Here is a 23,802-nt window from a genome sequence, read left to right as displayed (position 1 = left end):
CCACAAATCGCAATGTTCAGCTACCGGTATATTTAAGTAACAGGTCTACAAATCTTGCACCATGGTGATCGATAGGGTACAGTAAACATTTATTACTATGCCTCATACATATTCATGAGCGAGAGCCGAATTCTTACTCGTCCATTTGTCATCATGCGTACAGGGTAAATACGCATGCGCAGTCAACTATCCCATGGGTCACCAATGCGAGTCTACGATGCACGAACTAATAATCGTAGAACTATCGAACGGCGGTAGTGCGCATGTGCGGATATTGCCCTATCTTCATGAAAAGATGGCGGCACAGAAAAGTGGTCAGAAATTGCCCCAAATCACACCACAGTGCATCTAGAATCCAAAAATTTTTCGGGCCCTTAAGTGGGCCCTGAACCCCAAGCCGTAATTTTTGACCCATTTTTGGGGGGACCAGAAAATGTTTTGGGCTCCCCCCCCCCCCAAAAAAAATTTCGTTCTGGATCTGCCCTTGCACACGTAAAGCAATGTTCTGCCAAGATACCTGATGCGCAACTAGACGAAAGTTTGGTGAATATGTATGAGGCACAGTAAAAGAAATGAAGGGTTTATTTCCAAAACACGACATATCCATTTGAAAAAAAGGGAAAATTGTGCACGGTTATGAAACTTTAAAGAATTAAAACAGTATAACAGCTGTTTCTTAATTTCACTTTTCGCCTTATTGTATTCTTAAGTCGTGTTTAAGTTTATAACGGCCGTCGAACTTACTTTTGGGCAGCCAGGAGAGAGCAGGATTCTAAAGGACAAATAAAATGGCGTGTATCGCGTCTTGGAAGTTAACTCTTACTATAACATGGTTTGTGTCTGGTGGATAGTAAATATTGGCTCCCCTAGGTATCGGAAGTTGACAACTATTTTGTCCTTGAAGAGCTAGTATCAACTATCCACCCTCAAATAATATAATTTTTGTATACTAACATAATGTCTGCATACCTAAATATGTATTTCACACTAAGAGATGTATATCGGAATAGAGAGCACACTATGCTATTTCTACTGCATGTAAAAATTCTTACAGGATCTGGTAAGATATGAAAATGTCTTCTATTTCTTCTGACTCTTGAGATGTCTGAGTGCGCATCTGGCTGCGGTTGCCTTGGCAATGCGGTAGTTACGGCCTATGCCCTTAAATTTCCCCTTGCCGACGACATTGACAGTCACTCGGGTCTTGCCGTCCATTGTTCTCTCCGGTGGGCTGAAAAACAAAAACAATTTTATTAATTTTACTTCTTATCGGTATTCTAGTCCATCACAAGTACTCCAGTCCCAAGTCAACTCACAAGCTTTTTTAATGCTTGATGTGACATTGGCATTCCTTTATGTTGTTCATGCCTTATTGTGACTAGCCTTGAAAATTGACTTGTGATTCACTTGTGATGGACTTGTGATGGGCTTGTGATAGGCTTGTGATGGGCTCAACTATAACCTTGTTTCTTACCATTTCAATAATTCAAAACGAGCATAAGGGAAATGATTTCAACGAAACTTTGAATTTATTGAATTCATAGTTAACTTTGAGCATAAGCTTTAATGTATGAGTGGTTGATGAGCTTTCTGTCTTGAAAATTGGGCTCGCTATAGCCGTTTTTGCTAACCTTACCCCTAAATCACTCAAATCGGCCGTATGAAGGTGACATAGCAAACCTTTCTGTTATTTCAGTATTCTTGGTGGATTTGGGAAAAAGACTACAGCTCTGAAAGACTGAAATTATTTTTGTTCAACATGGACACCTGTTCTTACCCGAATCTTGCTGTTTCTGGTTCCATTTCGAGAAGCTCTCTCACAGGAGAAATGGGTAAACTGGCAGCATATTGTTCTGTGGTCATCAAAAACAAAGATGTTTTTACAAGGAAATTTGTATTGTCATTTTTACTTTTTAATCCTCACTCCGTGTCCGAATTATCGGCTACGGCTTGAAATTGTACACCAGTCTTTGGGACGTAATTCAAGTAGTGAGCCAAGTAATTCGGACATCGATGTTACCGCCGGGCACCAGCCAGTTTGTATAATACATGTGTGCAAACGACTTGGAACCAGCGTGTGTGTCATACACTCGCTTTTTAAGATGGCGCCCAAAGGATTGCCATGTGAGTCTGAAGTTTTCATCATGTTCGTAGTATTCACGAAACATTTTTTGAACTTAATGTCACATCATCATGACTTCCAAGACAACATAAAGGGGACAATTTTATGGAGACAAATATTGAAAGGAGAATGAGTTTATCACAACATCCAGAAAAGATAAATCAGTATGCGTTTTTGCAAGGTATGTCGGCGGGATATTTCTATCACGTACGGTGGAACTAATGTAAATGTGTGTAAAAACATACAAACTTGAAACTCAACATCGATAGCATGCATCTCAGAAAAATATGCGCACATGTTATTATTGTTATTATTTATTTGATTTCAACAAACAAATACAGACATTAATAAAAAAAATAATGAAAAAAAAAATGAATGAATTTTTATTTTCAGTAATAAAAGACAATAATAAAAAAAAATGAAAAAAAAATTAATGATTTTTTTTCCCTCGAAAGACCCTACAGTATCGACAGATTAATCATGAAAAGAAGGGTATGCACATGTATATCACTTTTACAGGTGGGACAAAAAATCCCAGAAGAACATTCTCAAACTCTAGTAGGGGCTGAAAACCCACTCCACATACGGACCTATGGGCGAAACTGAATCGGACCCTGGCCATAGAGATGGACGGCGAGGAAAGGACTACTGCGCTGACCCAACTCCCCACTGATATAACAGAGAATAAAACTGATCACCCCAATAACAAAACTGACCTATTTGTGGCTTCATGAGTGGATAGTAGACTCTCCAGACAGTGTCCAGGGACATGCCGCTGTCCAGGTAGACTGCCCCAGCTACCGACTCAAAGATGTCTCCCAGAGCTTTGGGTACTTCTATGTCCTCACTCTCATCCTCGCGACCTGGAAGCCCTTCCACATCTAGCACTTTCAACTGAAAGAGTGACAAACAAAGAGACAACTGGGATGATTCACAATACTGCTTCCATACACTGCATGTGGTCCAAGGGCTGGTGAGGTGAAGTTACTCTTCAAGCTTCTACCCTTGTATGCCTCACTTAAAACTCCTTGCCAAGATCTTCCATTCCCCCTTCTTACAACTTATCACAGTGCAAGCACAATATCAACGGATTCTTCCTCGCTCTTTAACTTGTTTTGTAATTAATTTTGAAGTTGAACTCTAAAATCGACGGGGAGCGGGGTTGAACCTCCAACCTCCAGATTGCGGTATGGGTGCTCTACCTAATGAGCTGTCTAGACCTATTTCAGTTTGAAAACTTGTTTCTTTATTTCTTGATTGCAGTCACCACCTTATTGCAGTCACTGCCAAAATATTATGAAAAATCCTCCTTGAATGTATGTAAATAATAGGATCAAGCATCCCATGAAATCGTTGCGCCTAGTGTGCCGCCATTTTCGAGAAACGAGGTATTGCCATCACCTCACAATGCTCCAGACCAAACCATTGCAAGTAAAAAATGACTTTTTTTCAAATAATGTCCCAAATTGTCCGAATTTAGTTTAGTTTGGAATTAGTTACATATCCGTGAATGAGAATATAGTTTTCTCAAGTGACCATCTGGGGATCATACCACTAGAGGGTGGAAGTCAAAACGTATTAATGAACATGTATGAAGGGAGGGCTTCCAATGGAAGCTTGGTATGCGTCAAGAAAAATGAAGATGCATTTTCAAAGTTTTCTCCAAAGTGTACAATCTACTTGGCTGAACTTTCGACAGGTTAATTGTTAATAAGCTGCTTCAGATTTATTGTATTGTTGTTCCTTGAATTAGCAAAAATACGTTTTTGCAAATGGTGTCCGTTACTGTTTAAAATGAGGGGGAAAAAGACAGGGCACGAAGAATGATTGAAGAAGTGAAGAGCAAAGATCAAAGATGTAAAACTAACCAGTGTTTACACCTAATTCGGTTTTCTTCAAGAAACAAACTATTTCTCGACATTGTAACTTCAGACAAATGAAATCCAATATCAAGAAAGATATGCATGAGTAACAAAATGTAAAAGCTCTGTAGGAGAGGTCTTAAACAGTGTATCCAAATAATTTCAATAAAACAAAATCGTAGGCACGAACATTAAACAAAAAAATTGTGCTGAGAAAGAGAAATGAGTCACGTCCCTGGCTCACTAAATCAGAGTGTATATAATATAAGCTGAATATAAGACTCAGTAATGTTGAGGCATCGTGTTTCTTTAAATTCCAGGGATGTCCATCACAAGTCCTCCAGTCCCAATTCAACTCACAAGCTATTCAAAAGAGCTTTGACAAAGGCATTCCTTTGTTATTTTTCATCCACTGTTTCTTGTGACTGGACTTGTGAATGGACTCGAGAATTACTTGTGACTGGACTTGTGACTGGACTTGTGACTGGACTTGTGACTGGACTTGTGACTGGACTTGTGACTGGACTTGTGACTGGACTTGTGACTGGACTTGTGACTGGACTTGTGACTGGACTTGTGACTGGACTTGTGAATGGACTCGAGAATTACTTGTGACTGGACTTGTGACTGGACTTGTGACTGGACTAGTGACTGGACTTGTGACTGGACTTGTGACTGGACTTGTGACTGGACTTGTGACTGGGCTTGTGACTGGGCTTGTGACTGGACTTGTGACTGGGCTTGTGACTGGACTTGTGAATGGACTTGTGAATGGACTCGAGAATTACTTGTGACTGGACTTGTGACTGGACTTGTGACTGGACTAGTGACTGGACTTGTGACTGGACTTGTGACTGGACTTGTGACTGGACTTGTGACTGGACTTGTGACTGGACTTGTGACTGGACTTGTGACTGGACTTGTGACTGGACTTGCGACTGGACTTGCGACTGGACTTGCGACTGGACTTGGGAATGGACTTGCGACTGGACTTGCGACTGGACTTGCGACTGGACTTGCGACTGGACTTGCGACTGGACTTGCGACTGGACTTGGGAATGGACTTGCGACTGGACTTGCGACTGGACTTGCGACTGGACTTGCGACTGGACTTGCGACTGGACTTGCGACTGGACTTGCGACTGGACTTGCGACTGTACTTGCGACTGGACTTGCGACTGGACTTGCGACTGGACTTGCGACTGGACTTGCGACTGGACTTGCGACTGGACTTGCGACTGGACTTGCGACTACATCCCTGTTAATGTCCTTCTAACTCTGCTTCAAAGCAGGGTATCGACACCGATTTTCAATAAAAAATAAATCTGAATGTCCTCTCTTCAAAACCTCAGATTATGGAAGATTCAACTCGAGATTTAATTCCATCGATACAAGAAAAAACACATTACCTGTGATCCCATGCCAAGAGCCTCCTTCTTCTCCTTGACAAAAGTCACAAAGTTGTCGATGACGTGGAAGAGCTCGGGGCTGAGCGCCTTGAAGTACTTGTGGTAGCCAAACTTGACGGCCAGGGAGGCAAAGATGGTGTTGTTGACCAGGGCCGAGCGCAGATCTGTCAGGGCGCCCGGGGACAGGTCCTGGTGATGGTCAAAGAGGTGTCGGGTGATCAGGTAGTCTAAGATGGCGTCACCAAGGAACTCTAACCTGGGAAAATTAAGGTGGAGAGATGGTGTATAAGACACTTTTTTCTATAAACAAATTTTCAACTTGAATGTTTTATTTCAACCAAAAACCTTTTTTCCCCTTTTTGGACGTCTGCGACTCTCTGAAAAAAGGTGGGTTTTTTTTGGAACAAACAGATCTGTTTTGTGAGCAGACTGGCTCCCCGTCCGTGCATTAACGATACTGATTATAGGGTGGGAACCAGCCTACCCTGTGAGAACAGAATTATTGTCTGGCAGCCAATATAAGAAATTGCAAAGTAATAATTCATGCAGCCTCGACTCCAGGGGCGCGTGCTCGTTCCTTACACTAACCCCTGGCTGTGATGATGACGTAAATGACGCTGAATGGCTACTCACAGCGTACTGCGCGCGCATTTCGAAGATTGCACGCCGGGCGCGCCCATAATGCGCTCGCGTGCTTTGCACTTAACGTCACGTACGAAAAAAAAAATTAGGATTCAAAAGTCGCAATGCCTGTACGATATGGATTATGTCAGCCGCGTTTTTCGCTAAAAAAACCCTGTATCTGTGGTTGTAAAGGCACGAAAGGGGTACGTACAATCTTTGCTAATTAACACAACGTCCAAACGTTGTGTTTGAAAGGATTGATTCTTCAAAATCACAACTTTTAACATTTTAAGATGGCGTCGGCACGTAAAACGGATAAACTGCAGCCCTAATTATAATATACCGTATTTTGGCACATTTAAATTACACAATTCCAGGGGTTACGATTGGGCAACGCATGATGGGAAACAACATGGCGCTGCAAGATCGTACCCACGGGGCACGAGGTTGTAATTCATGGGCCGATTCTTTTCGGTAGTTTCTCATTCAAACTGCATAACTATTGTAATGCTAGAAATAAAACAGATCAGAAAAGGAATCTATTTTGCAGAATGGAACTCAAAATGTTGTGTTTTGAGACCCATTCTGCAACCCAACAGATGTAAGAGGATGTATTGTAAGCGTGGAATAACAGTACAATCAGAGTTGAAAGTCAATCACAAGTTAGGTCACGGGTCAGGTCACAAAGTAACAGAGGCTGAATGATGAGAAACCAATGTCTCATCATCGTTCACTTGGAAATCTTGCAACTTGGTCTGAGACTGAATGACTTGTGATTGAATATTGATTGCCTTACGAAGACTTGATTACGACACTGACGATAAAATAAAACAAGAAAAGATGTAGAAAATCTTTACCTTTGATAGCAATCAGTGACACAGTTGTAGTGGTAGGAAGCATGAGTGAAGGCCTGCACTAAGTAAGCCTTGTCGCTGAAGCTGTAATTGATGGTCTTCTCAAAGCTGTCCATACCGACCAAGAGATGTGCTAACCTCTCTTCAGCATCTGAGGCATTCCTGAAGAACGGGGATTCCGGCTGCTTCAGGTAACCGTAGCATGACCTAGGTTTCTCGCAGTAAGCCTGATTGGTGTATTGGTGGTCGTCCTTGATGGAATTTTGATTCCGAGTGATTGTATCACCAAGATCTACAACTGATTGACCTGTTGTGGTTTTATCATCAGCTGTGTTGCCTTTGAGTCCACGAGATTCATCGTCTGGAATCTGCGGCAGCACGCGGAGACCAAACCAAGACATCACGATGAGGGCACTCCGAAAACCACAAGATATGAGGTAGCAACCTATGATTGCCTCCACAGAGTCGGCTAGGTTCTTATCAGAGAGGCTGTGCTGGGTGTGGATTTCGTAGGGCAACTCAGGGAGGTCTCCCATGTCGACTGGCTTTCGGCCAGTGTAGGTTAACCCAGGAAGATTATCAGCATCCTCGAGGGAGAAGGACCAAGGGTCTAGAGTCTGGAAGCTGCCGTTAGGGTACTGGTAAGTTGGATCGTCATCGCTGAAATCGCTATCCATGTCCCCGGGAGTCATCATAGGGATGTCAATATCCGGAGCAGTCTCCTCTTCCACAACCATGTTGGGGTCCCACATGTCCACGCTGCTTGGATCCCACGTATCAATGGCAAAATCGCCATCATCTGAGGAAACATCACTACCTTCTTTCTGGTAGGACTGATACGACCGCTGCTCATCGGGGTGAACGTTCTCCTTGACAGAGAAGCACGCGGCCAGCCAGTTGATAGCGGGATCGAACAGCGCTACCTGCATTTTCCGCCCGATGTCCTTCCGCTTGCCGAGGCGGTAGAGGTTGAAGTTGCTGACCTGCTTGCTGCGCATGTAGCTCAGCTTGCCCTCGTGGCGCCGGGGGTAGGTGCAATACAGGTAGATGGTGACTGCTTGTTTGAGGAAGGAGTCGCCAAGCATCTCAAGCCTCTCCAAGTTGAACCCATCGCTGGAGTTGGACATGGTCAGGGACTGGAGGATGGTCGTGGGGCTTGGACCAGGCAGGCTGGCTGGGTCATGACCTTGATCATCTAAGATGCTAAGCTTCAACGAGCAGTCTTCTTTGCCTCTCAAAACCTGACTTGAATCACCTTGGCTTTCCTCTCGCAAGCCTCTGCACTCTTCCTCTCCAGAAACGTTAGTACTGACATTAAATTTCTTCTCAGGATTGCTATAAATGTTATCTCCAAGATTTTGATCTCTTGCAAGTGCATCATTACTTTCACAGTTCATCTGGTTTGTGTCTGTCCCTTTATTGCTTGAATTTAACTGAGGAGGGGCAGCAGATTTGGAGTCGACATCGTAGCCATCCTTATTGCACATCTCAGCTGTCATTGCATCCTGCTCGGTTTCTACCACTGCACTGCCGTCTTTATCTGCAGTGCTTTGGTCAATATTTTCCCGGCCTTTGACTTCAAAGTTTGTGTTCTTTAACATGGTGACGTTTTCTACTTTACCCAAGGTTTCTGGATCAACACAACAGTGGTTTTCTTCCTTTTCCTCTGAATTTTGAGCCTTCTCTTGGCCGGTCACTATTCCTGAAGCAGTGTTGTCTGTGACTGCACTCCCATCCTTCCCGCCTTCAGGTTCCTTGTTTTGGTTTTCAAGGTCCAGCAATTCCAGTCCCTCCCATCCAAAGGTCATGTTGGCAAAAGGGTAAGGGTCTGCCGGCAGCTCTGCCATGCCGACTCCTGCCTCCTGGCTGATTTGGACTCGTAACTCCTCAGCCACCAGCAACGAATTCAGCCTGTACAGGATGCTGGGGAGGCACACCGCCTTCCTCCACAAAGACGCCGGAATCGGATAGATGTAGCAGAGCTCCGGGACCAGGTATTGCTTCTTCTGTAGGTAGTTCTTCTTGCTCTGCATCCTGCTGATCGGCAGGGCCTTCCCCTTGTGGTTCAGGTACCTCGGGGTCAGCAGATTCAGCCTGGACGACATGCAGTCCACGTCCAGCAGAGGCTGCTGGTAGTTGGACACCTGGATGTCGTACCGCTCAAAGTAGTAGTCGATGAACTTCTCGTACTTGTCCGAAGGGAAGGGACTCGTCACGGGGAGATTGCTCAAAATGTCGGCTATGTAGTACCTCTGGGGCTGGTCAATGTTGCGATAGATTGGTGTCACCACGGCGTCGGCAAAGGCTTCGGTTGTGAAGACAAACTGATTCCTGCTGTAGTCTGGAAGGACTGGCGGCCTGTCTAGCATTCCAGAACTTTCACTGACAGTCTTCAAAAAGTTCCAGTCAATGTGGATTTGTTCTTCTTCATCACCTAAGAAAAAAATTACAAAAAAAAGACACTTTTCAATAGTATTAGAGTGCAAGAGTTAATTAAGGCCATGTCCCAAACAGGCATTTGGAGTTATGTCCACAGTCAGCATGTAATTGTCAAAGACCTAGACAATTGATATGAAGCAGCCTACAGCAGGTCTTTTTGCATAAGTAGCAAGCACCAGGATTAAAGGTAATATACAACATTTGCAAACATCAAAAACCAAAACTACCAAATTATTATGAAATACCTTTCTTGACTCTAAGTTAATGATTGTCTCAAGCATCCTGTGAAATCATGGCACCTGGTGTGTGCAGTCATTTTCAAGAAAAGTGGAACTTTTGTATCAATTTTCAACGATGGCCGACCGACCATTTTTGTCAATTTTTTTTTTGCTATGCTACATTTCCTTCACACATTTTTGTGAAAGGGATTTGAGGTCAGCAGTGCCGTTGGATAGGGTATTGCCGTAGAGAGAAACCAATTGGTTACCAACTCTAAACCTCAGATTTCTGGGGGGGGAATCCTTTTTATTACAATTTTTTCAAATAAACCACGACGGGCAACTGACTACGTGGAATATAAAACAGGTTTTGAAAGTTGAACAAAGAAATTGACTGGAGCCGAGTTTGAGCCTGCGACCTCTGGACTGCCATTCCAGTGCTCTACCAACTGAGCTATCCAGCTCTAAGTTGGCAGTTCCCTTGAAACAAAGACACTGACAAAATAGGGAACCGCCAACTTAGGGCTGTATAGCTCAGTTGGTAGAGCACTGGAACGGCAATCCGGAGGTCGCAGGTTCAAACCCCACTCCAGTCAATTTCTCTGTTCAACTTTGACAAATTTTAAACACTCCTTGTGATACTCACATTTGTTGAGAGGCGCTATGAGGTAGCTGGCCTCGGCCTTCTGGGGGTCAAACTCCAGGTTGGGTTTCTCAAGCCGGAGAACTTCCGCAAAGATGCAGCTGTGAAACTGCTGCAGCTGTTTCAACTGGTCAGGGGTCACTGTGATGTCAGAGGTTAAAAGGTCAACCGATACGGCCAGCTCGCCCGCTCGTGTGTAGACAGGAAACCTGGAATCTTTACAGGTAAGATTGAAAGCCACGTACGTTCATTTGCAATTACCTGATAAAGAACCTGCCAATTTAAGAACAGAAACCTTGTTTCGGTAAAGGTAAATGGGATTAACCTGTGTGCACAGGAACGGAGTGCCCATCTCTCTTTTGAAGCGATTGGGCCAGACTCATTATGCTGCTGTGGGGGATCGCCACACCTCCTCCACAGGGAGTCTGTTACCTTCCCAGCATTGAATAATGCCAGTACCCATTTAACACCTGGGTTGAGCGAAGTAATTGAGGTAAAGCGCCTTACTCAAGGGCACAACACGCATGGCCACGGTGGGGCTCGAACCCACAACCTCACGATCATGAATCCTGTACTCCACTGCTAGACCACACATGCCCTTATATAAAACTATGCAGTTATACAATTTAGTTAGCATCACATGGAAAAACCAAAGAAATAAAGACTTAAATGAAGCCTAGCCCACCTTTGGAACGATCTTAGTGGTGAGGATCCCAAAGGATCTCGTTGTCTCCTCTGGAACATGAAGCCTACGATCCCGCACATTGAGTACCTCAGGCAAAGGTGAGGCAAGACCCATATGTATCTCATACAGATGACATGGTTGGTTGGTCATGGGATGACAAGCTTTAAGGCACATTGCAACCTGTTGATACAAACAGAGTTATTATTCAATGTTAGGTTTTGCCCTACATTGATGTATAAACACTGTAAAACGCAGTGTGCTATGTCCCGAGTGAAAGTTGGAAAAAAATCACTCGGGTGGGACTCGAACCCACGACCTCCTGCTTTCAAGTGCAGACATCTTACCAATCGACCAAAGAGCTTGTTGGACTGGTTGGCTGGTTTGAATCTGATGTACATGTAACAGCGGGTACCGCAATTTAACTATTCATAAGATCATATTATTGTCAACTGTGAATACCATTATTTCAACCTACGTCCAAATAAACTACCAAGATAACTAACAAGGAAAAGAATATCTATATCAGGATGAAAGGAAAAACAAGATTCTTCATGGTTGACAAACATCCAATCAGATTTGTAATTTGAGTCAATCATAAGGCCGCCCTTAGGTCAACCTTTCGATGACACAGAACAGTCGACGACTGGTTTCTTAGGATCAAGCTGTGCCTGAGCTACGAGCGTGGGGAACATATCAGTTGGCGATTTTTTGCAACTTGAGTGTAACTACGATGATATTTAGACAGTCGGCATCAGTCGACACTAAAGAAAATCAACAGTTGAAAAGTAGAAAAATTTCCACTTCATTCATTTGAAGACTGACTGACACATGACGAATTGTGAGGACTTGGGTTATTCACTGACAGTCAAAGACTTTCCATTACCTCTTTATTATAGTACTGTCTTCTCTTTGTCGTCCCTGGTCTGCCCTGCCCTTCCTCCACTACTTCCTGATCATAGCCAAGGTCCTCCATCAGGAGCACTGTGTCCTTTCCCACCGGGAGGAGGTTGTCGTCTAATTCCCCTGAAACAAATTCAGAGTGTAAAGCTCTTTTCAGATTATTGGCATTCCATTCCAGTTTACAGCAACATAAGTCCACCCAAATAGAAATCAGTTAAGACAGGCAACTTTGAGTTCTTAGATCTTAGCAGTGCCAAAAAAAAAATTTAACTGACACTTAGTATGCTTGTATTGACACGCAGGCTAGTATGTCTGCACAGCTGAGCCCCAAATTCAAAAATACCCAAGACAGTTTACCCATTGATAAAATACCGACTGGTTTTAAACACTTTTTCTCTGGTGTCACATGACATTCGGGTTCCTAGAAATCTGGCCTTTTTACCCTTTTTATTGGTTGAACCCTCACACGTGACCAGTCACTCTCCTAATTATCTTCACTTAGGTATGCGCTGCCAGTATTTCATAGAGTCTAAAATTAGCACTACATTGGCACCGCTGCGTTCTGTGTCACAACCCACAGTACGCACTATGCGCACACCAATCGCCATATAAGGGGATTTTAATACTTCTCCTGTGAGGCACATACCATAAGCATAGCTTGGGGGTGTGTCACAAAACATGAAGTTAAAGTGTTGAACAGAATCGTTTGAAATTTAAAAGTTTTTTACTTGTTTGTCTTTTTGACCAAAAACGTACTTATGAATGGGAATATGCTTGGCTGTATGTTTGAAACCAGCTAGGGGGCCTGGTCACAGATAATGGCCCTCGTCTTTGACTAGGGCCATTATTGGCGTCCAGGCCCCAAGCTGGTCTTAAATGTACTTGTTTAAAACTAGCCAAGAACATATCTATTCCTTTATTAATGGGAAAAAATGAGTGTGAAAGTGCATGACACAGAAATTTGTAAAGAAAATGTGTGTACAATATATTTGTCACATCCATAACATTCCCCAAACACACAATTTCCAAATAAATGTAAACACATCGATGCTCATTTTACATCCCCCTTCTACACATTTTCTCCCTGAAATCATATTAGACTACTGGAATTCAAATCTTGTTTTACAAATTTAGTTCTCAATTTAGTGATTTAGTTCTCAATTCCAACATCAAAGTCAGTGTTTTGAAATAAATTTCAACCAAAAAAAAATAAGATTTCAAGTCTGATGTGTCTTACCAGCTTTGTGAAGTGTTTCGCATGTCTTCAGTGCAGCAGCCATTTCAGCTAACTTTCTCTTTGGCATCGGAGGGCCCTATGAACAGACGACATTTGTTTAAAACAAGAAAAGGTAAAAAAATTAAGCAATATCTGCTAAGAAGTTTAACGAATAAAATTATAATGCTGGATCACAACCCAATCATGTGGGTGACTTTTGAACTTTCAGCATTTGATTTTTTTTTCCATTTCATTTCGATCTTTGCAAAGTGGACAACAGAAGTAATAACACATACACTCAACCAAAAAAGAAAGTTCCCCCCCCCCTTCCCATACTTCTTTGTCAAACTCAAAAACTACTGAGCACCTCTCGCTCAAATAATGACTAATCAGTACAGAAATTCCTTAGCAATCCAGCCGTACTCTTTATTTGGCAAAAAAACAGTGATAATGTGTACGAATTTATGCAATTTATGACAAATGATACCAAAAACAGTTGCACTTTTGTATACGTGCAAGTTGTGGTTTACACTCGCCTTGCACGTATACAAAAGTGCAACTTTTTTTGCACCATTTGTCAAAAATTGCATAATTTTATACACATTATCACATTTTTGGGCCAAACAATGAGTATGGTTGGATTGCTAAGGAGTTTCTGTACTGATCAGTCGAAGTTTGAGCAAGATGTGCCCAGTAGTTTTTGAGTTAGACAAAAATGTATTAAGGGGGTACTTTCTTTTTTGGTTGAGCCCATGCAATGTAGGTTTTGTTTAATGCAAACATTAAAAAATGTTGCATTCCATTTAACCTTATTTTCAATTTTTGTTTTGAAATTTTGAGCAAAACTTTTTCACAAAAGTTTTTAATGAACACACTTTGGGGTTCATAATTTGAACAGAAACCCCTAAACTGAACAGTAACTTCCTTAAATGACATCACAGCAGTAGCGCCCTCAGTTGTCCGGAAAAGCATAGAAACTTTTTAAATGTTTAAAGAAGTGCACTTTTCATTAACCAAAAAGAAATGTCAAATAGTTTTCATACATTTAAAAGGAGTAGAAAGTTGCACAAAATGTGTTCCTGAGAAAACTTCATCTCATGAACCCACTGATCTCTATATAAAGACTGGATAGCGGATATCCATACACCAGTCACACAGTAGACTTTGCATATTGACCAATTCGTCCTTGGTCTCACGAAGATGGCCGCGTATAATACGAATGTTCTACTCGTATATACAGCGCGCGTTGTATCCACAGTTGACGCGCATTTTGGTCACATACACATATTATGGTGTTCTAAAAAGGCCAAATTTCCGTAGTGATTATTATTTCCAAAACGCCGAAAAAGTGAGCGGCGGCATGAAAACAGCCAACCACGACGTTAGAAAAGTTGTAAACCTTGGACAGTGGTCGTGGTAAAAATATAAGTTAACTGAACCGCGATGTTACAAAAGAATGTTGTCTATTAAGACGGCAACTTGTCCTTTGTAGATCACCAGCCGGTCTCACCAATATGGCGTCAAATTCATTCATTGTGCAGCTCTTTATCCACTATCCAGTCTTTATATAGAGATCAGTGCATGAATGTTATTACAATGTAGAAAGCTGTTTAGATGAATAAGGATACAAACAAAGTTAAGGCGAAAATCAACAATTTTTTTTTTTTTTTTTTACGTCATCTTTAATGAGGGTAAACTCCGATCAGTGCAAGGCACTGCTTTCCATGGAGGCCCTCAAGTTAATGAGAACTATGAGACCCGTTATGTAGCACCTTTATAAGGGTTTACAAGGTGCTGCGGCGCATATTGCAGCCACTGCCAGAAACACCGGGGCAAACCCCTTCTCTTAGCGATAAGTGTAACTGGGTTCTTTAAAGTGAATTACACAACACACGGGACCTACGGCTTTGCGTCCCATCCGAAGGACGAAGCAATAATGGTAAAGTGCCTTGCTCAAGAGCACAAGTAACATGTTCCCACGGTCAGGATTCGAACCCATGTACCACGGCACACGAGTCAAACACCGTAACCATTGGACCAAAGCACCCCACACTTTCTACTGCTGTGACCCAAGTTCGAATCCCACCCGGGCCAATATATGGATTGGGTTTTCAGTGCTTAGTTTGATTCCATGGGTTTCCCAAGAATGTCTTTCTGGGTTTTCCTCTCAACTCCAAAACTGTTATTTCCTTCGTAATCTTCTACCAAGGGACCCCAATGAAAATAAGTCGGAAGAGTTCCGTAAATAATAACAGGTAGATTAAGTAATGAATGAATAAATGAATAGAACTCATAGAAGCTCACCAGTATGGAGTCCCTGATGGGCGAGTTGATTGGTAGGAATATCCGAGACTGGTACATGACAGGACTTGAACCATCTTGAATGGTGGCTGTCTGGCACTTGGGAGACAGATGAGTAAAGGTGTCGCTGGGAAGCTTGGAGCAATATCTGAAAAAAAGGGTAAATTTCTTGATCACAAAACACTTTATATAATTCCTGTTAATGTACCCTTAGGCCCCCCCAAAAAAGTCTCCGGTTTCTGGTTTGGAGCTTGCCCAAAAAGTGGTGCGGCGACGCGGCTTTTTTTTTTTTTTACCTGTTTTTTTTGCTTCAAATGTCGGCTGATGACTGCAAATGGTGCCCGACTAAACTTAGTGCAAATATATGGGAGTCCAGAGAGGCCACATAAAGCTTATTCTCGATCATAACCCCATCTAAAAACACGTTAAAATTCTGCAGCAGCAGGATACCAGTCAAACCAGTGAGTTTGGCGGTTTTGAGACATAATCTTTTATTGAAAAAAACTTTTTCATTTTGCCGACGCGCGCGCATACCAGAAACCGGAGACTATTTTTTTTTGGCCTTAAGGAGACATTTTTCGTCATAAGTCATACCTTAGGGAGACACTAAGGAGACATTTCAATGTCTCCCTAATGTCACAACTCCTGTTTAGAGGCAAAAATGTACTGTCGCAAATAGGCTAGGTCGATTGCTCATGGTCCAAAACGTAAATATACCAGATTTGTGGGGCTAGGATAAGGGAAATTAGGGTTAGGGGTAGGACTGTGCATCTGAACCGGGTACCCGAGTACCGTTAATGTCAGGAAACGGATCCAGATTGTGGAATCAAGTACCCGCAACAAACTGTACAAATTGAAATTACTTAGTAACTTCTCAGACAATGAAAAAGGAAGGTTTCAAATGTCATTGGTGGGGAAATTTCAATATGAAAAACAGGCTACATGGGAGCTCACTGCACACACCTGTATCTTGCCGTATTGACGCACTGATGTAGTAGTATTATCGTGCAGACCTTTATGAACAATCTCAACAGCAACTTCCCAGATTTGAATTTGTTTGGGCTAGGTTTTCAGATTTGAATTTTTGGGCTGGGTACCCGTATTTTTTTTCCAATAGGGTACCCCGTTCTTGTACTATCCATAAATGCACACCCGTAGTTAGGGGTCATTAAAGTTGGACAAATTATGTGCACAACCCTATGGGAATGTCCCCCTAAGGTACCATTTCCCGTAATAATAATAATTATAATAATTACCGGGAATGGGTCATTAGGGAGACTTTCCCATAGACTTGTGCACAAAATTTTTCCAATTTAAATGTGCCCTAACCCAATATTCCCTTGTCCTTTTTCCACAAATTTCGGTATTTTTACTAATTAGACCACGAGCAACAAATATAACCTAATTTCGACAGTAAAATTTTGCCTCTAAAGGGGGGCTGCACAATTAGGGAGACAGTTGTGTGTCTCCCTAAAAGCCGGTGTCTCCCTATTATTGAAAAATTACGATAACGTGTCTCCCTAATAGTACATTTAGTAATATATCATTATTAACAACCCAAACAATTGCACACACAATTTTGCAATTTTCTTTGAATGTTTGCAAAGATATCAAAATACTTTATTTCTAAGAGTTTTAAGATTTAAAGTGTAGTTGGAAAAGGTTACAACAACTTTGTAAACAGTAATTACCAACTGACTGGTAAAAAGATATTGAAAAGGAGAAATGAAAAAGTAAGGTAACAATGTAACTTTAATGTTGCTTCGACAAAGTATAACTCTAAAATCTCGTTCACATTTGGCATTTTATTGGCAAGAAGAAAAAAACAAGTGCTAACACAAATGTTTCATGACATAAAAATTTGATTGGCATAAAATCTCCATTCGCAGCGAAGTATGAAAATACGCGACATATTTCGCATGACCATTATTGAAAGCTTTCCTAAAGTTTTGGGTCATATCATATAAAGTTTTGGTCCAAAGTGTGACATTTTTTCATGTCCCTGTTACCTCTGAAATTAAAAAATCACTATTCTACATTTGTTTGGTAGGTAATTTGCTTTCCATAATAATGCACGTAGTAATGCATTAAGACTTTACAAACCAATGCATTTCAGATGTAACAGGGACAGTTAAGAAGTGGACCCCAAATTTTATAGAATGACACATTTTAAAAATACTAGTGCAAACTTATATTTTACTATCAAACCATGGTACTTGCCACAGACCAACCTATTGACAAGTGAGATGGCTGTTGTCATGGTTACCATGCCCGCATCTTCCCCCTTGCTTGGTTTGTATGGGAGACACAGTGAATCTGCCTCCTGTAGATCAGTTTCATCCCAAGACTGCTGCTCCCTCTGGTGACATTTCCGTTGGAGGATCTGGAATTGAAAAAAATGTTATCACAATCACTAAATGTTGCACCTAATGATATGGACTCCACATACAAGTATTCGCTTGACAAATTGAATTGTTATATCGTGTCTTTGGATACTGTAATTTCATTGGTTTAAAACAGCTACATGCCCAGTATATAAAAATTACAGTAAATCTCATTTACACTGCGTCGCATACAAATTACCTCATACACACCGCGCTGCAATATCAAATACCTCATATATACCCCATTGCATATAAACTACCTCGCATGCACGTGAGTCCAATATGTGTGCAGGGCGCACACGACACGCAGAGCAATGCAACCAATACAGCGTATCAGAACTATCGTTCACTAATAAAGCAACTTCGGCAGCTAAGTGCGGTGATTAAATTTATTTCTCGAAGACTAAATCACGACTTTCATCTTCTTTTTTTTATCACCATATAACAAAACAATTCATTGGTCGCACAACGAAGTAATGTACATGTATTGTGTGCACAAAGTCTATAGAGGTTACAGACCAGTAAATAAACTTCCATAGACCCCAATGGTAAATGCTCCCACTTCAGAAATTCAGGAAAAATACTCACAACTCTCCAAGGTGTTCGAGACACACATCAAATTAAAGCTTATTTCATCATCTTTCATTTTCTTTTCAATTTTCGGGGGGTCAACTGATGATTTTTAGGGGAAATTTCCATCCGAAGATGATCACCCCTGAAAATAGTCCTGAAACCCATCGCCATTTTGAAAAACGATGCCTACACTCCATTGCAAAATAGAGTGCTTTAAGGGCCCCAATTTCATTTTTTACAAACCCTCAAGTTCATGGCCCACAGCATGCTCAAATACTGAAGATTTTGAGGGCATGCAAATCGTGATTTGGCCGGCGTAGGCAATTTCGGACCGATTTACTGGTCTGCAACCACAGATGATACGTCACTTTCTGGTGCACCTGACGAATTGTTGACTGCTGTGATTATGGACATTGCATTTTTTTAATCCCTCGAGGACGCACAGAACCCTCGGCTTCACCTCTGGTGCCATGCGTCCCACGGGAGTAAAAAATTCAACATCACAGAAGTCAACAATTGTTATACATTCGACCCTTAAATACTGTGCACATGTAAATCACAAGTCCTTTCACTAGTCCAGTCACAAGTAACAGGGGATGAACAATAACAAAGGAATGCCTTAATTCATTTGAACAGAAAAAACGACTAGATGACTTGTGAGGACTTGTGATGGACTCATGAGGACTTGTGAGGACTTGTGATGGACTCGTGAGGACTTGTGAGGACGTGTAAGCGTGTGAAGACTTGTGAGGACTTGTGAGGACTTGTGAGGACTTGTGAGGACTTGTGAAGACTTGTGAGGACTTGTGAGTACTTGTGAGGACTTGTGAGGACTTGTGAGGACTTGTGAGGACTTGTGAGGACTTGTGAGGACTTGTGAGGACTTGTGAGGACTTGTGAGGACTTGTGAGGACTTGTGAGGACTTGCGAGGACGTGTAAGCGTGTGAGGACTTGTGAGGACTTGTGGGGACTTCCGAGGATGTGTAAGCGTGTGAGGACTTGTGAGGACGTGTGAGGACTTGTGAGGACTTGTGATGGGCTCGACTACAACAATGCTTTGCGCACGGAACAGTTGTCGAGTCCATCCCAAGTCATTACAAATCACAAGTTTAGTTACAACTAACAGGGCACAAACAAGGACATAGGAATGCTTTTGTCGCAGTTCTGTTGAATAGCTCGTGACTTGACTTGAGACTGAAATGACTTGTGAAATTGATCCCTTATCTCACCTTATCAATTTCCTGAAAGTTGCTAAGTTCCTTGGTGAAAGCACCTAGGCTAGCCTCTTCAACCAGCATGATGTAATGTGAGTTGGGTGCCCTGGCACGACCCTTGGACAGAACGTACGACCGGTAGTGATCGGGAATATCAAAGCGCACAACCAAGTTACACTTGGGAACGTCTACACCTGGAAAACATGAGAAAATATTAATAATCACATTGCCAAGTTAAACTAACACACAGCAAACCTGCAATGCAAATTTTGCAATATTAATTTGCAATGAAGTTAGAAATAGTGTGTCTTTTGTTAATTTTCCAAATATTGTTGTACGGCATTCTTGTCTTGCGATAAAAGATATATTGATGAATCATTTTACACATTTAATCCTCACCTTCCTCAACAGCACTTGTGGCAAACAGCAGGTTGATCTCGTGACGTCGAAACCTCCTCAGAATTTCCTCTTGCTTTTTAAACTGTAGCTCCTTTGTCACACTTAGGGCGTCAAGGCCTCCCCTGCTGTGTCCCATGATGCAGCTGCTGTTGATGAAGCCCAGAACAGGGTCTTTCTTTTGCAACCGCCGGACCAATTTGTCTAGAACCATGGCTAGGAAGCGACGATTCACAAAGACGATGCCGTACATGTTGGTTTCGCTTTGTGCATCGGCCATTTCGTCTTTGTCCTCTTCTTCATCGTCCGAGTTGCTGTCATCATCTTCATCGTATACGAGAAGCCGTCTGTTTCTGATCAACCTCTCATGGTGGACCTTCTGCGAACTTCCACCCCCTAGTATTCTCTCGGTACGTCTCACAGTATCCTGACTTTTAACGGCAGCATTGATGTTACTTGATTCTTCGCTTGGTTGGAACTCTTTCAGTACTTCAAGAAGACGGCGCACCTTCGAGGTCGTGAGTCTCAGATCAAGTGGATCCTCTAATTCCATGATGGCGTTTTCGCAAATCTTTCTCGCCAAGCGTAGCTGGGTGCAACCGTACTGCAGCATGAGCTTACTCGCGGAATGCGACCCGCGCTTTTCGATCTTCTGAAGCCTTTTGAGAAGCAAGGGGACGACTATCCTCAACCCCAGTGGCCCTACAGCCACAAAGGTCATGAGGCACTCTCTGAAAGCCTGCATCACAGCCACCCGAGGATCTCCTTCTATTGCATCATATGGTATGCAGCACTCTTGTACGAAGACCAGAGCATCATTTAAAACATGCTCCACCTGGGTAATGATGTCTTCAAACCCCTGCTGCATCTCACAGACAATGATTGCCTCCTTGGGCTTGGTGCAATACCTGGTCAGGCATCCACTGGAGTAGGTCTCCGCAACACTCTTAAGAGTTTGTTCAAGGACACCAAGTTTCCTCTCCAGAGTCTGCGGCTCACATTTGCTGTGGAGAATGGAGGCCGTCATTCCCATAATGCGGGGCAAGCGGGACGACTCCTTCCATCCACTAAGGCACTTCATGATCTCACAGTATGGGTGCTTCTCCGTGGCACGGTGACACTCGTCAAATACCAACAAATTGACTTGATAAGGACTGACGACGCCGTGTTCGAGTATTTTCAAGAATAGCTCGGCAGTTGTGATGAGGACTTGGCTCTGGACAAACTTTTGTTTCCATAGCGCCAGATTGGAGTTATCATCGTCATCAGAAACACAACTCACAAAGTCCCCAATAGTTAGATCGGTGTGTTCACAGAGCACGCTTGCTTGCTGCGTAACGATACTCACTACAAAGAAAAGCACATGAACGATTTCTTCTTGGAAGAAGTGTGGTTCTGAAAAGAACTGGCCGGTTGAGTGTAGAACTCAATGTTTTGGCCGTGCTCTGTCCGTTCTCAGGAGGGTGAGTGACAGAGCACACTGTAACAGTGGACGGACAAAGCACACTGTCCGAAGCATGGAGTTCTACACTCAACCAACCGGTTCTTTTCAGAACCACACTTCTTTCAAGAAAAGATTACTTTCCAGTTTCCACATGGTGTTACCCGCAATCTTTCTACTTTATCTCATCTGCTATGCAAAGCTTCAAGTCATATATGAACGATTTGTTAAAATACCAAACCTCTTTTACTGATGTGTTTATTGCGCTTATTTCTAATTACTTTATTCTCTTTGGCAAGAACCCGAGAATTCCTCCAAAAATGCACACAAAAAAAACACTTTGACCTTCAAGCCTCAAGAAAGTTAAAGACAAAAGAGAGGCAGACATAACTTCATTGATTCCTGATCATTTAAGCACCACTGTGTAAGGAATCACTGTTAATCCCATTTAAAAAAAAGATTTGGGGAAATCTCTGTGTTCACTGTTAATATGCCTAGGGAACTTAAAACATGCTAAGCCTTTGTTTTTTTTAACACGGCGGACACAAAAGGAGGCCTCTATTTGGTCTTGGTAAATTTGGGTAAATACAAAATATTTTTACACAAACCAAAAAGCGCCCTCCGATTGTGTTCACCAAAAATGGACCAAGTGTCCGTGCGGAACAAGGAAAAAGTAAAATTAGACCGTACCATCATTGACAAGATACACCATTCTCTTTCCGCCTTCTTGCAAGGGCAAACGTAAGGCATTTGATAGCTCCTTTATCAGCATCACAGCAATAAATGTCTTGCTGGCCCCCGTCTGCAGACAGACAATTGTGTTGTGATCCAAAGCAGCATCAAGTAATTCCACCTAAAAATAGAAAAATGTGTGTATCATTCCAACTTGCATTCCCTGTGCTATTTTCCAGTTTTTATCCCGAAAAAAAATATATTTCTTTTTCAAAATTGTTATTTCTCTAGCACTACAGAAGTTGTTCACTTTTGAATGAGGCATCGTCTAGACAAAAAATCGGCCCATGTTTATGTGGCAGGGCCAAATTTATCTTGTTTATTTTTCATGTATGTAATGTATAGTGTATTGAATAGGAGTAGCTCCCCTTAGAAAAGAAGACCATTTCAGTGTTTTTTATTAGATGTCCCCAACCCTTTCATAGTTGTGTTTCCCCCTGATTAGCTTTCCCCAGTAACAGTCCACATTGTATGTAAACTGTTCCCATGCCATTGGCTCCCCCTGTCCCAAGACCATGTGCCCTGCCACCCTGTAAGACCACAGACCCCTCATGATCAGTAGCAGACCAGCGGCAGTAGAGAGAGGACCGTGCATTATATTTCCTTTTCTTTTCCCTTGATTTTCTTGGGTGGGCCTTGCCCTGTGTGAGTGTTTATCTGCTCGAGTTATTGATTTCTGCCAGAAGTGTCTTTAAGGTCCACTTTATACAACACTGTGTTGGTTTGAGTCTTTGTTTTTTTAGGTTTAAGTTTTGGTTTTAGGGTTTAAGTTTCTTTATGTTTCTTTAAGTTGTTGGTTTTAGGGGTTAGTCTTTGCTCTTAGTCTTGATTTTCATGGTCTTGGTTTTAATTATCTGGTCATTTTGAAAGTTCTTGTCAATACATTCTTTTTGTCCTTTTTGTTCGAAATCTAGAATTTGTGTCCTTTGTCCCTATAAATTCAATCTCCTCGCGACTTTTCCCTTCAAAGATCCCAAGTTTAGTTTAGTTGTAGTAGTTTTCGCGAGTTCCCCAGGTGTGTCATTTTTCCAGGTTACATTTAGTTATTGAATTCGTCTTTTTGTGTGGTTCCAGCAAAATTTTAGCTAAGTATGCAAGCTCAAAAGCTGGTAGAATGTATGGACACAAAAGAATCAGCAAAAGAGTTGAAAAGACAGCAGAATCCATCTTGGAAAATCCGCCATCTTGAAAAAAAAAAAAAACCAGGCTCCCTCATCCCATTTTTCAAAAAAGCCTGGACAAAATTTTTTTTTTTTTACTTTGCCTTATTCATGACATTTCAATGATACGATTTGTAAGCACAATGGTGCAGTTTGAAATAAAGCTAGAAGATGTTCAGTTTGTTCCCACCCTCATACTTATCTTAGGCCAAACAAAAAATAGTTCTGCTTCCCATTACATGGCATTCCAAAATAGGGTAGGTAGGTAGGGGTTTTTTTTTTTTTTTGGCCAATTTTTTTTTTTTGTCTACGATCATATGGAGGCGTCTGCGTGTAGTCAAGGGTAAAAGGTAGAAATTGATGGTTTTGGGGGTTTGTTTTTCATTTCCCCATAAAAAAATTAGGGTACGGGCTGTCAGAATAGGGTAGGTAGGGAAACCGGAAGCAGACCTTTTTCTTTCTTTTTTTAGGCCTTATCTGAACTCAAATTGCCAAGGAGGGTTTGAGTTTTGCAACTGCAAACTTCTGCATACAGGCCATTTTTTAAAAAGTGCTAACTTGGGGGTTTTATGTCTTACAAATTGACAAAACAGCAGCTTCTCCACTATAAGATATAACTTTTATCTCT

At 42.0% G+C, this 23,802-nt stretch overlaps 1 protein-coding gene across 1 annotated transcript in view; it reads right to left on the bottom strand.

Annotated features, from left to right (window-relative positions):
• Nucleotides 1-475: 475 nt before the first annotated feature.
• LOC119745396 (endoribonuclease Dicer-like) overlaps nt 476-23,802 on the bottom strand; it is a 30,591-nt gene continuing 7,264 nt past the window's right edge. Inside the window, exons 3-16 of the mRNA XM_038221717.1 lie at nt 21,973-22,135; nt 19,845-21,188; nt 19,461-19,639; nt 17,505-17,656; nt 15,277-15,421; nt 12,994-13,069; nt 11,740-11,879; nt 10,853-11,036; nt 10,175-10,387; nt 6,875-9,305; nt 5,394-5,649; nt 2,839-3,016; nt 1,778-1,853; nt 476-1,231 (exon numbers count right to left, since the gene is read on the bottom strand). Of these exons, the coding sequence (XP_038077645.1) occupies nt 1,081-1,231; nt 1,778-1,853; nt 2,839-3,016; nt 5,394-5,649; nt 6,875-9,305; nt 10,175-10,387; nt 10,853-11,036; nt 11,740-11,879; nt 12,994-13,069; nt 15,277-15,421; nt 17,505-17,656; nt 19,461-19,639; nt 19,845-21,188; nt 21,973-22,135 (5,688 nt within the window). The 3' untranslated portion in view covers nt 476-1,080. The remainder of the gene's footprint in view (nt 1,232-1,777; nt 1,854-2,838; nt 3,017-5,393; nt 5,650-6,874; nt 9,306-10,174; nt 10,388-10,852; nt 11,037-11,739; nt 11,880-12,993; nt 13,070-15,276; nt 15,422-17,504; nt 17,657-19,460; nt 19,640-19,844; nt 21,189-21,972; nt 22,136-23,802) is intronic.

Source organism: Patiria miniata, unplaced genomic scaffold (assembly GCF_015706575.1).
Source record: "Patiria miniata isolate m_02_andy unplaced genomic scaffold, ASM1570657v1 HiC_scaffold_7, whole genome shotgun sequence".
Lineage (NCBI taxonomy): Eukaryota > Metazoa > Echinodermata > Asteroidea > Valvatida > Asterinidae > Patiria > Patiria miniata.
This window is presented reverse-complemented; position numbering and strand designations above follow the sequence as displayed.